Source organism: Trachurus trachurus (genome assembly GCF_905171665.1).
Source record: "Trachurus trachurus genome assembly, chromosome: 16".
Lineage (NCBI taxonomy): Eukaryota > Metazoa > Chordata > Actinopteri > Carangiformes > Carangidae > Trachurus > Trachurus trachurus.
Genome location: NC_139902.1, coordinates 30,428,774 through 30,442,233, shown reverse-complemented (window position 1 = coordinate 30,442,233; position 13,460 = coordinate 30,428,774). Strand labels below are relative to the sequence as shown.

The 13,460-nt window shown below is 37.8% G+C and overlaps 1 protein-coding gene across 1 annotated transcript in view; it reads right to left on the bottom strand.

Annotated features, from left to right (window-relative positions):
- Positions 1-7,800: 7,800 nt before the first annotated feature.
- Positions 7,801-13,460, bottom strand: part of sh3bp5b (SH3-domain binding protein 5b (BTK-associated)) — a 41,171-nt gene continuing 35,511 nt past the window's right edge. The window contains exons 8-9 of the mRNA XM_083988844.1: positions 10,293-10,679; positions 7,801-8,722 (exon numbers count right to left, since the gene is read on the bottom strand). Coding sequence (XP_083844970.1) covers positions 8,469-8,722; positions 10,293-10,679 — 641 coding nt within the window. The 3' untranslated portion in view covers positions 7,801-8,468. The remainder of the gene's footprint in view (positions 8,723-10,292; positions 10,680-13,460) is intronic.

Below are 13,460 nucleotides of genomic sequence, written 5' to 3'. Positions count from 1 at the left end.
TTTTTTCTAAGAAATCATTTCTCTTCCTGTTTATTGTCAAAACACAGTTCATCATCAGTTGTCATCAGTTCACTGAGGCAAAGATGCAAACATGCTACAAATTCATCTGCAAAAAGCTCAAACAGGAAGTGTTTCCAGGGGACACAATAAAGTGACGGACCAAAAGGCTAATGCTGAGCTAACAGTACATATTATCAATAACCTGATATTGACGTTCTAATAAACCAGACTCCACACAAGAAGCAAGAAGCTTTGAACTAAAGCACCCCAGCCTGGTCCGTCACTTGTATTGTGTCCCCCCCAGAAACACTTCCTGTTGTGTTTTCTGAATGTTGACCTCTCTGGGCCACCGTGCCATACTGAACAGTTAAAGGGATAGTTCAACATGTTGGCAAATTGGCCCATTGCCATAATCCCTATAGTCATAGCAGTAGGTTTGTTATCTTTAATTGTCGGTGCAAGCTATTTTTAGAACGGCAGAGCAGAGCCGTGAGCTGCTCAGAGCTACGCTACGGAGGCTCATGGGATTTCTTGGTTTCCCTCAACAAACTCATCAAATACACAATCCAACAACTCCACAACGCTCTGGTGGACAAGTTGTGAGCTGCACATTCACCACGCTATGAGATAAAAACACAACGTTACCAGACAGAGTTGTTTTAGAGGTAAATTCATGCAAAACCGCTGATGTGCGTTGCCTTCAGGGACAGTTTTTCAGCAAGCAGTCTCTGCATTTGCCTTAAACAACTCTGTCTCGTATCGTTCCGTTATTATCCCATAGTGTGGTGAATGTGCAGGTCACAACTTGTCCATCTGCGGCGCAGAATGAAAGTACCAAATCCCATGAGCCTCCGTAGCGTAGCTCTGAGCAGCTCACGGCTCTGCTCCGCCGTTCTAAAAATAGCTTGCACCAACAATTAAAGGTAACGAACCTACTGCTAAAACTATAGGGATTATGGCAATGGGCCAATTTGCGAAAATGTTGAACTATCCCTTTAAACAGTTAAACAGCAGCAGCTCAACCTCAGTTCACCTCCTCATCTTCCAAGTGTGACGTCACCTGGCTGCGGCGCCTCACGTGGAGTTTTGTTTTTCGAACTTCACGACGACTGGAAGCTGAAAGAAAGAACCGGTTTGTTTTGGACCTGGAGCTCAGATTAGTTCGGTCACCTCACATCAGTGTGGCGTCCGTTCAGTCACACACGTGTTTCCATGTTAGTGAGGTGAATGTGGAAACACAAGGTAACGCAGTGTCGAGACTCGTCCTCGTGTCCTCGCACAAACCTGAACCTGAACGCTGCAACCATTGGTTATTGATTTATTTTTAATCCACTATTCAGCTCATAAAATATAAAAATAAATATCTTGAACCAGGACCTGAAAGTTCACAGTGACATAAGCCAACACGTTTCTGAATCTGGAACCATCACAAGACATAAATAAATCAATTTGGATGTTGGCTCTTCTGCATGTGTCCAAAAGCAAAAAACTTAACATGAATAAATTCTGTTAACGACTTTTGGCTTTTGTTTAACAATTGTCGATGTTAATTTAAATAAAAAAGTGAGTATCCAATTATCACCTGTCAATCACTGTTAGGAGTCTTTCACAATAAAACCAGAGCTGACTGTAATGGAACTAACGACGCTGCTGTGCTAAAAGGTTGAAGTGAAAAAATAAATAAAATAAAATACATATAGAGCTACTGTATATCCATCGCCAAACACGTCACATGTCAAATATCCACTTGTTCATCTGTCCATGTTGATGATTCTGACCTGTGTGAGTAACGAGTGATCGATCGTCTCTTTGTGTATGTTTTTTTTTTTTTTAAAACCAACAACAAACCAACTCATGTAAAGACGCAGCAGGACAATCGTGCAGCGGCCTGTTGTATGAACGATGATGTAATGTTTTGCAGAACTTGCACTAAATGTTGGGTGAACTGAAGTGTTCAAACTTTGAATACAGAAAATGCTATAAATGCTGCCCGCCTCTGTCTCTTCTCTTTATTTATTTATTCATATATGGGAGGGGAGAGGACTTTTATTTTCCTTGTACATCTCATTTTTGTCAGTGAACAGAAAAAGTGATTGGGGCAAGTAGATGTAAATATGCTAAGTGGCTAACAACATTCAGACCATACAGGAGAACTGAGGAACTAATTAGCCAATTCATTGATTATCTAATGAATTCATAAGAAAAACAACCATCAGTTCCATTTTGCAAATTGAAAGAGAAAAGATTTTTTGACAAAAATTATTATTATTTACAAAAAATAAGATAAATACTAATAAAGTTATCTGTAAAGATAAAATACTTAATTTTCATGGCAACATTACAGTCATATTCAACACATTTGACTACACACACTAGGTAAAAAAAAACAACAACAACAATAATGTTGCTTTATTTTTATTTAAAAGTTGGAAATAGGAAATAAAAAAGAAAAATTGTATAAAATTACTTTGTAATACTTAAAAATATGGACTAAAAAAGAAAAATATGATAATATTTATTATTTATAATATAAATTGTATGTATTTCTTTTCTTTTACCTTTATTTATTCAGGGAGAGCCAATTCAGAGCAAGCTTCTTCTTTTTTTCCCCAATGACGCCCTGATTACAAAGAATTCATCAATACAATACACATGCAAAGTGTAAACATAAAGCAGTAACACAAAAACCAGCCATTTAAAAAAAGTATTGTACATGTGCATTCAGAATGCATGGAGTCCATGATAATATGCTTGAAATGATTAAAGCAGAAGTGAGTGATATATTTGTGTTAATAAGTCTTAAATAGTTATATCTTCCGATAGCAATCACTTAGAGTGTTTGGACTGAAACACGGGTCTCTCAGTCCCTCTGCTCTGCTCTGAGCCGAAGAGAAAACATTTATCGTATCCTACAGTTTTTATCCAATGAGGAGAGAGAACGGCATGCAGGGCTGTGTGTGCAGCCAAGGAACGCTGTGAATGTGGTGACGTAGCGACGAGGACTGTTATGGTGCGTTCAAGGAAACTCGTATTTTTCCGACCGTGAAGTTGTACCAGTTCGATCTGGTACGAGTTCACCGGTCGGAAGTTACGAGTGGCCGTTATAGTGACTTTCACCGGTAAAACAGGTCGGAAAAACACGAGTGGGTTGCCTGGAACGCTACAAAGTCGTAAGTTGTGACTTGAAGCTGTAATTTACGATTTCAAAAGCCTGCCTGGAACGCAGCATTAGCGAAAACGACCGGATCACTCACTTCTGCTTTAAAGGGAATCAGGGCATCCAGCTGGAGCTGTGACAAAAGATTATTCCATTTAAATGGTGCAAAATACTCCAAGGCAATATTTCCAACATCACTCTTAACATTTGGGATATTAAGAGCCAAGGGATTATGAGCATCGAATACCTTTAAAATAAGCAAGTTTGTTAGATAAACATAGTTTGTGACAAAAATCCCTTTGACATTGAAATAAACAGTCAACAATGATGTTCTCTTCTCAGAACCAAGGAAGTCCAGCCAAATTTCAGAAAATTAGAAAATTCAACATAAGAGTAATACAAGTCACATTGTCAATGTCACACTAATTCTATTTATAGGTTTATACTGTGTCGGCTCATTAGTCGGTGAAGAGGTGAAAGATCAGAGGTCACAGCAGCCAGTTAATTATGAACAGAGAAGCTGTTTCCTAAGATAGAAACTAAACCCAGTCGTCGTCCTCTGGCTCCAAACACTGTGTACAGATGTTTAATCTTTATTTAAATCATTGAACGTGAGAATAGAATTTGTTTTTGACAGAAGATCAATAGACTGAGGCGACTTATTGATGAGGCGTAAAGGTTAATGTGATGTTTGCATCCCCCGGTGACTATAAAGAAAAAAACACAGGAGAGGCTAAAGGGTCGATTTAAAGTGTGTAAGTGTGGAGAGGGTCATGGGAAAACCAGTGAAAGAACAAGTTGTGTAAATGAATCAGTGCTGAGTGTGCTGCTGCTGGAGGCACGTGGACGACAAACAACACAACACACGGTTGCACAACATGATGACAACTTCAACATAACTAAATATCACATTAACTTTTATTTTGTTTCATGTGATTTTTTTTTAAAACATCAAATTGTGCAAATAATTCTGTGTAATCAGACAATAACTCCAAGTATGTGGTAGAGAGAAACATCTGGATTTGACAAAACATGTCACATTTTCTTGAAATCATCTACATATTCTTAGGTCCAAGAATTAAACAACCCTTACAAGATATAGGAAGGATGTAAAGGCTGAGCTGAAACATAAAGATAACACAGAGCTGCAGTTCCTCTTCTGACCACTAGAGTGTGTCTTCAATATGGCAATGTCCCAAAGATTAAGGATGGTTGTAGACTTTAAAACCCTTTTAACGCAGAAAACTACTTTGGTTTAACTAAGGTTTATGAATGTTTGTTAAAGGTGAATATGTGGATTTACTTTTGGCCCTTTTCCACTAGCGCTACTTGACTCAACTCGTTTTTTTTTTAGTTTTTCCACTAGGGGCACTACCTGTTACTTTTTTTGGTACCACCTCACCCGAGCTTCCAAACGTTACGTCAACCGACTGCAGGCCCCTGATTGATGTCCAACACAAGAATCAAACCCGCTATTTTTAAAAACACATCGGAAACAGTGCCTACTGAGCTGTACTGAGACTGCTGTTGCGGAAAACCACAAGTGTGTTTGGACGAGAGGACCCAAAATAGAGCAACTGTAGCAGCCGTGCTTTGTCAGTTGTAATGGGAAATGACGACATCCGAGTTGAGTAGAGCTGTAACTGTGTAGAGGAAAAGGGCCGTTTGAGTACTTCATGGACAATCAACAAATATCACCAGCTAGAAAAGTTCTTGCCGACAGAAATGATCCATTGCAGTGTTTAGATTAGTTTTTGTAGATGGTTCAAAGTAAATATTTTTCGATTATTTTGTTGTTGTTCTGTACAACTTTAGGCTTCTCTCTGTTTCCTCAGTCCAGATCATTCAGACTAGCTTCTCTCTTTAGTTCAAGATAACTCTTAGCTTAGTGTAAACCCTGTTTGTGAAACTGCCTCACAGAGTCTCACCAGTTCCCTGAGCCACAGTTTCAATGTTAGGACTTGTCTCTTTTTCCAAACTAGTACAAAAAGTTTCTTTACATTTGCATTTAGTTTTGGGAGATTTCCCCCCAAATTATTAAAAACTTTGTTTGGGTTGTGTTTGAACCTTCAGGACAAATGACAGAAATACAAAGTCATCCCTCCAGCAACTGTCTTATTTTCTTCTGGTTCTGTCTTTTTTGTTTTCTTGCAGGGATTTCAGTTGAAACAACAAAAGATTTTAGAGTTATTCAGTCGTCTCTCAGTTCAATTGATTTGCTTATTGCTCCGTTCACACAGGGGCATGTTTTTGTATTGTTGCTCCTTGTAGAAACTGTAGGACTCCTGTCCTTTAGATTGAGGATGCATTCAAGTCCAGTTCTGCTGTGTAGGAGTTATGAACCCTGCAACAGCTCAGCAGCTTCTCTCTTATCCGGTCGATAATGTTTAGACAGAAGAGAGAGGAGGAAACATCAGCTCCGGAGGTTTTGGACCAAAACCAAAACCACAAAGAATCATGGCCATTAGTGGCCTCAGTCTCAGTGTAGAGATAGGTAGAAGGATTTTCTTAAGAAAAGTAACTAAATTAAACAGTTGCATCTTTACATTTAAACTATATGCTTTATAAAAATAAGCTTTGTTATGATTTGTGACGAGATGATTATCACATTAACTCAGGAAAACAAAATATCTAGGTATAACCAATAACCAGGTTTTTCAATCTAAGGATAATGCGATAAAAAAATATTTGCAAATATGGCCCTCCTGAGCTTCCGTACACATGTTTCTATGGTCAAGAATTAAGTTAGATGCTCAGTTGAAACGACCCCTTGTCCTTTAAAATTCATGAAATAGATTTAAACAGCAGATTTTAACGATTTTAACTCAATCTGAAGGATATAGAATAAAACCTTATTTACAACCAGTGATATTTCACCTCCACGACAACAGACTCTCTCTCTGTCTGTTGGCGCTTCCTCTTTATTGGGAAAATGTGACGACCATTTCAAACAGTTACAGCTCCTCTCCACGGATCCAGTTGATATTGGTGGAATTCCCATTGGCCGTTAAATCGAGCCAGATAATTAGCTGATAATTGATTGCCTTTCATTCACTGAGCAAAACATCACGCTGGTAATTTAAAGAAACCACCAAAGAAAGTTTCCTGGAGAGAAAGAGCTGCTTCGTCTCTAAACTAATCCGGGATAAGAGTTTAAAAAGCAGCTACAGAGCTTCAAATGGACCAGAAGTTAAGTGAACATCCATTTATTTAAGTCCCAGATCTAAAAAACAAACAAAACCTGCATCAGAGAGTGACATAAAGATACAGAAATATACAAATAATGTCACAAGTTGTTCATACGCATGTAACACTGATAAAAGGCTGAAAACTGATGCCTCCCTACAATACTTGTGTTTCCAGTCACTAATGAAGGATTCCTCCAAATTCATAATACATGGCAAAAAGAAATTTACTTAGTTGATACTGTATCTTGTTGCTAAATTTCTTTTGTGGAGACGGTGCTTTAAATTGTAGCCAAAACACTGAATTTAGATTAAGATAAAAATGAAAAAGTATTAAACAAATTAAGAAATAAAGGAATGAGATGGATAATCCAAGAATATTAAAGGATTAATCAATGTTTCCTTATTTTTCAGATAGCTACAAACAAATTCTGTGACAAAACCCAAAACCAACAATAAACACATTGTTTGTCGAAAGCTTATTCTTCTCAGCTATTAAAAATTACATTCATTGAACCACAGGTCCACACATACAGTCCCTCTGCCTCAATACTCACTAAAGCATCAGACATGGATTCATCCAGAAAATGCAACCTACTGTGACCAAGAAACACATAGTGGTTCAGTTTTTTTCCACAGAATTTGTTCACATCAAAAACAATCATTGTTAATCTTGGGGAATACTATAAATATTTTAAAGGCACAAAAATAGCTAACTAAGTTAAATATATTAAAAACATTCTCAGTGAAAATGTCTTTCCTTTGGCTTTTTAAAGAAACTTGAAGTGTTTCTATATGGAGGACCAGTGATGCCACATTTAATATTGTGTGTTAAAAATGGGGAATGTGCTGTCAGATGTTAAGATACTAAACATTTCCTAATTTAATACCTTTATATTTATCTAAAAACTACAACCAAAAAACGTGTCTTTAGCTAACGTTAGCCACCGTTAGCACAACATGGTCCCACCAGACTTGACCACACTGGTGGTTATAAAGAATTATTTCATTATCAATTAATGTTTCATGTTATTTCTTTAATCTTGCTCCAGTTGTTAGCCACCTAGCCATAATTAGCCACCTTATGTTAGCTACTCTAGGTGGCTAACCAGTTCTAGCAGACCCAGAAAGGTTTACAGCAGCAAAACACCAGAGTGTTGAATTAAATAAGAGTTTTTTTTATTTATTTATTTATTATAAATTTAACATTTAATTTGTAAAAGAAACAATGTTTTTTTTCTTCTTTCTTCGAAAAGTCACACAGCCTCAATTCAAAGCAGAGGACAACATAACAAAAGTTTTCAGCTCAGTGACGACAGGTAACACTTAATATTTAGCATATTTAGCATTTATAAGTTGAATATACTAGTATCTGTCAACAATTATGGATGTTTGACCACATTTTTATTTATCTTTTTAATCAATTATTATTTGTTTACTCATCATTATGGATGACTTCTATTCTACGGCTTCAATTATAATGTGTTTATAAGCTGTTTATAAATGCTAAATAGTGTGACCTGAATTAAAGTGCTACCTACTCACATTCAGCTGTTTCTATATGTACAATGCTACTGCTTCTGATCTGAGACCCAAAACTTAAAAACACAATCGTCACAGTGACAAACACCAGAGTTATTCCAGATGTTCACATATAGTAGATAACACAACATGTTGGTGTAGACCAGTTGTTTATTGAACATTTCCACGTTGAACGCAGCTTTGAACGTCACCTCGCTGTGGTTTTACAAACATGCTCAGCGCCTTTTTTTTTTCAGCAGGAATAAATTCTCAGTATTTTTTTTTTTTTTTTTTTTTTTTTTACAACGACAGAGCATTTTTCACGATGATCCGAGGTCGGTCGGAGGTCGTCTGCAGGCGGCATAGTGTACGTGACAGAAGCTTTAGAAGCCGTTAGTGAGAACAACAATAAAAAATAACATTAATAATATTTTCTAACAATCGTTTCATCGTCCATCACCCGTCCACCCACCCAGCAACAGTGGAGTGCAGTGCAGTGTAGCTTATAAACAGCCCATAATAGTCCCATGACTGGGTCCCAATGGAGTGGAGACAGAGTGTTCAGAGTCTATAACCAGTTCAGTGTTCGTTCGTCTCCGTCCGTCTCACACTCCTTTGACCAGGACGCTCGGCTCGTTCTTCTGGGAGCAGTTGTCCAGTTTTTTGTTGTTGTCGGTTCGCGGGCGCCGAAGGTTCAGGAAGCTGAAGCGAGCCTCCAGGCTGAAGGGTTTCTTCACCGCGGGGACGGAGCCAGAGGTGGAGGTGGAGGTGGAGCTGCTGTTGTTGTTGTTGGAGGTGGAAGTGGAAGTGGAGGTGGGAGCGTTGTCCAGATCTCCCTCTGCACCTTCAGCTCGGTCACCTGCAGCAAAACAGGAAGAGAGACGGTCAATGAAGGGTTAATGTTTACTTCTTTGTTTTTCTTTTTTTTTTTAAAGGTATTAATTATTCAAGAGAAAGTTTTAAGCTTCACTGAACTCATTTTAAAAAGTTTTGATGAAGAAGCAGAAAAAAATGGAGTAAAAGTCCCTGTTCCTGCTCTATACTAATTACTACAGTTTCTTTTCAGATGAATGAAAAATAGTGATTATTTTCAAAATACAGCCATTTATTTCTTTGGATGAAAGTAAATAACACTTCATGGCATTAGATGTTGGTAGATTATATGTTTTATTATTTAAGAGCAGTGGTAACACTTTATAATAACTACACACTATTAGGCATTAGGTAAGCATTAATAAATACTGAATTCCTCATAACGCATGGATACTTATTTGTATGTGGTTTATAAATACAGTTAGTGCTTATCAATGATGAGTAAAGCATTTTTGACTGTGTTTATAAACTTCATACTAATGAGTATTCATGTGTTATAAATGATGAATTCAGTATTTAAAGCTTAACTAATGCTTAATAGTGTGTACTTATTATAAAGTGCTACCCAATAATTCTTAATATTCATTGTGATTAATCCTTAATTTAACACAAATCTGGATGTTCACCACTTATTTGACTTTCCACAAACTATAACACATTTAAAAGGGTGACACTTGTTCCAACAGGTCTGTATAAAGTGTATTTATCTGTGATTTTAGTGAAGAACATGACAGTATAATGAAGCTACAGAAAATTTAGAAGTTCATGAAAACATTGAAGGCCAAAAATTGTTGTTTAAAATTTTTTTTTTTTTTTTTTAAAGTCTGTCTAATGTGCGGTTTGTTCATTGTCATGGATTTATTTAAATTTCAGTTTGTAAACTTGTAACTGTATTCGTGTCAAACATTTAATAAAAATCTATTTCACTATTTATTTCCTGAATATTATTGTAAAGTGAGATGAAGTCTTTCCTTCTTTGTTGTTATTAATGAAAACAGGAGTTTGTTTGTTTTCAAGAGAATAAATCTGTAAAAATTAAAAATAAAAAGATTTTACACTCGTAAAAAAGCTACTTTGTCTGTCTTCTACTGTGTCACGTGATATATATACTGTTATAACCTACTATATTAGATTAGATTATGTTTACATTGCTCTCTGTTATTAATATTATTGCCATAGTCAATTACAGGAAGAAGGGAGGGTGAGGGTACAGTAATTAATTGTTTTCTTTATTAATGAGCACAATCTTTCAATAATTTAATATTATCAACTTTATTATTTAAAAAAAAGCTACTAAAACTCTTATTTCCTAAAGATACTGATGCACAATAAAAATCTATTTTACCCGTAGTTTCCTATTTATTTCCTAAATCTTATTGTAAAGTGAGATGAAGTCTTTCCTTCTTTGTTGTGATTAATGAAAACAGGAGTTTGTTTTCATGAGAATAAAACTCTAAAAATTAAAAATAAAAAGATTTTACACTGATAAAAAAAAAGCTACTTAAACTCTTATTTCCTAAAGATACTGATGCACACATAAAAACTCCACCACCCACCTCTCTCCAGGTCGCACTCGGGCGACGACGCCCCGCTGCACTCGCTGCGCGGGCCGAGCACCGGGGAGATGAGGCTGAAGTCGGACAGCGACACGGTGCTGGGCAGGTCCAGGCTGCAGGGCCGCGAGGGGGGCGCGGGGGAGGAGGAGGACGAGGAGGAGGAGGGGGTCGGCGACGGAGATGGAGACACCGAGGAGGACGTGTACGAGGAAGAGGAGGAGGAGGAGGAGGAGGAGGCGAAGGGGCAGGGGGACATCAGCTCCTGGGGGCTGCTGGGGGTCGAGCCCAGGCTGCAGGTGGAGCGAGTCTCCGAATCTTCTTCTGACATCAGGCTGCCACCGCCGCCGCCGCCGCCACACGGGTCGTCATCGAAACACACCGACGCCACTGCAGGAGAGAGAGAGAGGGAGGGGGGAGGAGTTAGGGTTACCATGGAGAACCACAGGAAGTCGGTCCCTCTAAAAGTGTTGATTGATCGATCTCTGGACAGTTTCACAATGAGCTTCAATAACTTGCATGTATAATAACTAATTTATGTTTATATTGATTATTATTGAGAGGGTGTATTCATATTTTTAAAGGGACAACGAGGAGTTTCTCCATCGGCAGAACGAAAAATTCCGCGACAATAAAAAAGTCTCACGTTAATGTGGATGAATCTACGCTACCACTTGTTAATGGGTCCATTTTCGATAAATATATCGTTTTGTCTCCATCGTTATTTTGTTATTATTAGTGGTGGAAATGCTGGTCGAGCCGACCAGCGTTTCTTTACTTTTGGTTTCGTGGCGAGTCATGAGAATAACACCGCCGAATCGGCGTTTATGGTCGGAACTACGACAGTATCTGATCATCTTTGAACCTCTGACTTTAATTCTTGATGAATGAAAACATGAGTCTGTCTTGCGCCGGTCAAAGAATTTCACGGTGCTGAGGCTCATAAATGTAGTGTGAAAACGCTTCGCTTTTCCAAAACTCCTCGTTGTCCCTTTAATATTGTGAACATGGGCATTATTTTATAATTTTTATTCAAAATGTTTTTCATATTACTGATTTTATTTGTAGATATGAAATGAAGCACTGGTTGGAAAAGATAAATTGTGATTATTATGAAATGTGGAAGGAAGAAAAGAAACAACAAGAAGAAAACCAATGAGAAAAAGAAAGAAAGGGAAGAGATAAAGGAAAAGAGAAGAGAGGAGAGGTGAGAGAGGGAAGGAAAGAGGAGTAAAAAAAGAAGGGAGATGAAACGATAAAGAGAAAGGCAAAACTAGAGGATGGAGATAATAGGAAGGAGTTAAAAAAGAGAAAAGAAACGGATCAGAAGAGGACGAGAGGTGGAGAACAAAGGAATAAAATGACAGAAAGATGGAGGGAGGACAGACAGAGACAGAGACAGAGGGAAGAGAAGATGAAAGGATGGATGGATGAACAATGGAAGAGGGAGAGAAAAGAGGAGTGAGATATAAATAGAGCTGAGCTCCGACTGTCACATCACGTCCAGCTGAGGTGTTTCATTTCTCCCGACTCAAATCAGAGCACACGAACGCACCATCGTCACTGTCTGTGTGTGTGTGTGTGTGTGTGTATATTGTGTTGTGTTCACGTTCCCTCCCTCTCTCCTGAAAATGAGTTGGCAAATAACGTCACCATCATGCCACCGTTTCTCTTTTGACTGCTCCGTGGTTACCATGGTAACGCCACCCTATTAATCCCTCCATCAAGGCCGAGAAAAAAAAAAAAAAAAAAGGTAAGATGTGTTTGTTCAGGTGGACAGATGTGTAAAAAACATCTGTGTCTTTGATGAATAGTCAAAATTAGAGGAGTCTGTGGACGATGTCATGATGCCAACAGCAGCCGAGGATTGTGGGTAATGTAGTGTATGGAGCAACGTAGGAATAAAAAGGGATATAACATGATTTTACAGTAAATATAGAAGATGGATCAGAGATGTAACTCATTATTAATTGGATAATTATTTTCTCAAATTAAATGTCAATTTAATGCCAATGCCAAGAATCTGAAAAGTTATTTTTCTAAAACATGCTATCCTGAGTTCTTCAGACAATCCAGAAAATTTACTTTTTTAGAAAGAGTTTATTAGTTTATTCTAAGGATATTTCTGCATTTGTTTTATATTTATTCGCAGCATTTTCTTCTAATATAGGACAAAACTTTATAAATCCCTAAATAAATTTGCTCCAAATCAAACTAACAAAAGCTGTAAGAGGAAGGAAGTGACAATAGAAATCAAAAAATTTAAGACATATGATAGTAATGTAAATGTACGAGAAGTTACGCATGATTATACATATATAGATATACATATTATTATAAAAAATGATGTTATATAGATAAAACACAGATGTTTAAAGCGACGACGTCTCTCAAACTAAAGTTCATCGAGTTAATTCAGACACACTTTGACTTTTATGTTTCCTGTTTTAACCAATTCCCACACATGAGTTGAATCAGCCCTGGTGTGAAGGTCAAAGCTCGGATGCTCTGCTTACGTTTTAACTGTCCGTCTCTAACTCTGCTCGCGCTCGTTCTTCGCTGTTTTCACTCTCCAGGAATAAAAAACCAACAATTCGGAGAAAAACAGACGATGAAGAAGCAGTCGCCTGTTTGTTTTCACCTCCACCAACAACAGGAGATCTCATTACAGCTGCCCTGACATTTACACTGTCACCTGGTGAGCAGTGGAGCGGCGAGAGGGGGCGGGGCCGACCTTTTCCTAATTGGCCTTTTATCTCATCAGGAGAATCGAACGCCATCGACTCGAGAGCAAAGAGAGAGAAAGAGAGAGTGACGTGTCGTGTTTAGAGCACTGGAAAAGAGAGTAACGACACGCATTGGTCCAATGGAAGCGCCTCCTGGTGGCGGAATATGGGAATTGCAAAAGCGCCCAAGAACTGACATCTCTGCATTGTTGGTGAATGAGCACGTGTGGTATTTTCAATAATTTAAGGACACACAACACATAGGTGAGTAAAAAAAAAAGCAAAAAAAACAAACAAAACAGTTTTCTACATTAATGTTTCAATCTACATTTTGTAATAAACAAATTATAAGTATAATTTGATATGACCAAGACACCTACAGGGTTCCTACAGCTTAAGCCAAGTTAAATTTAAGACTTTAAGACTTTTTTTAAAGCCACTTGAA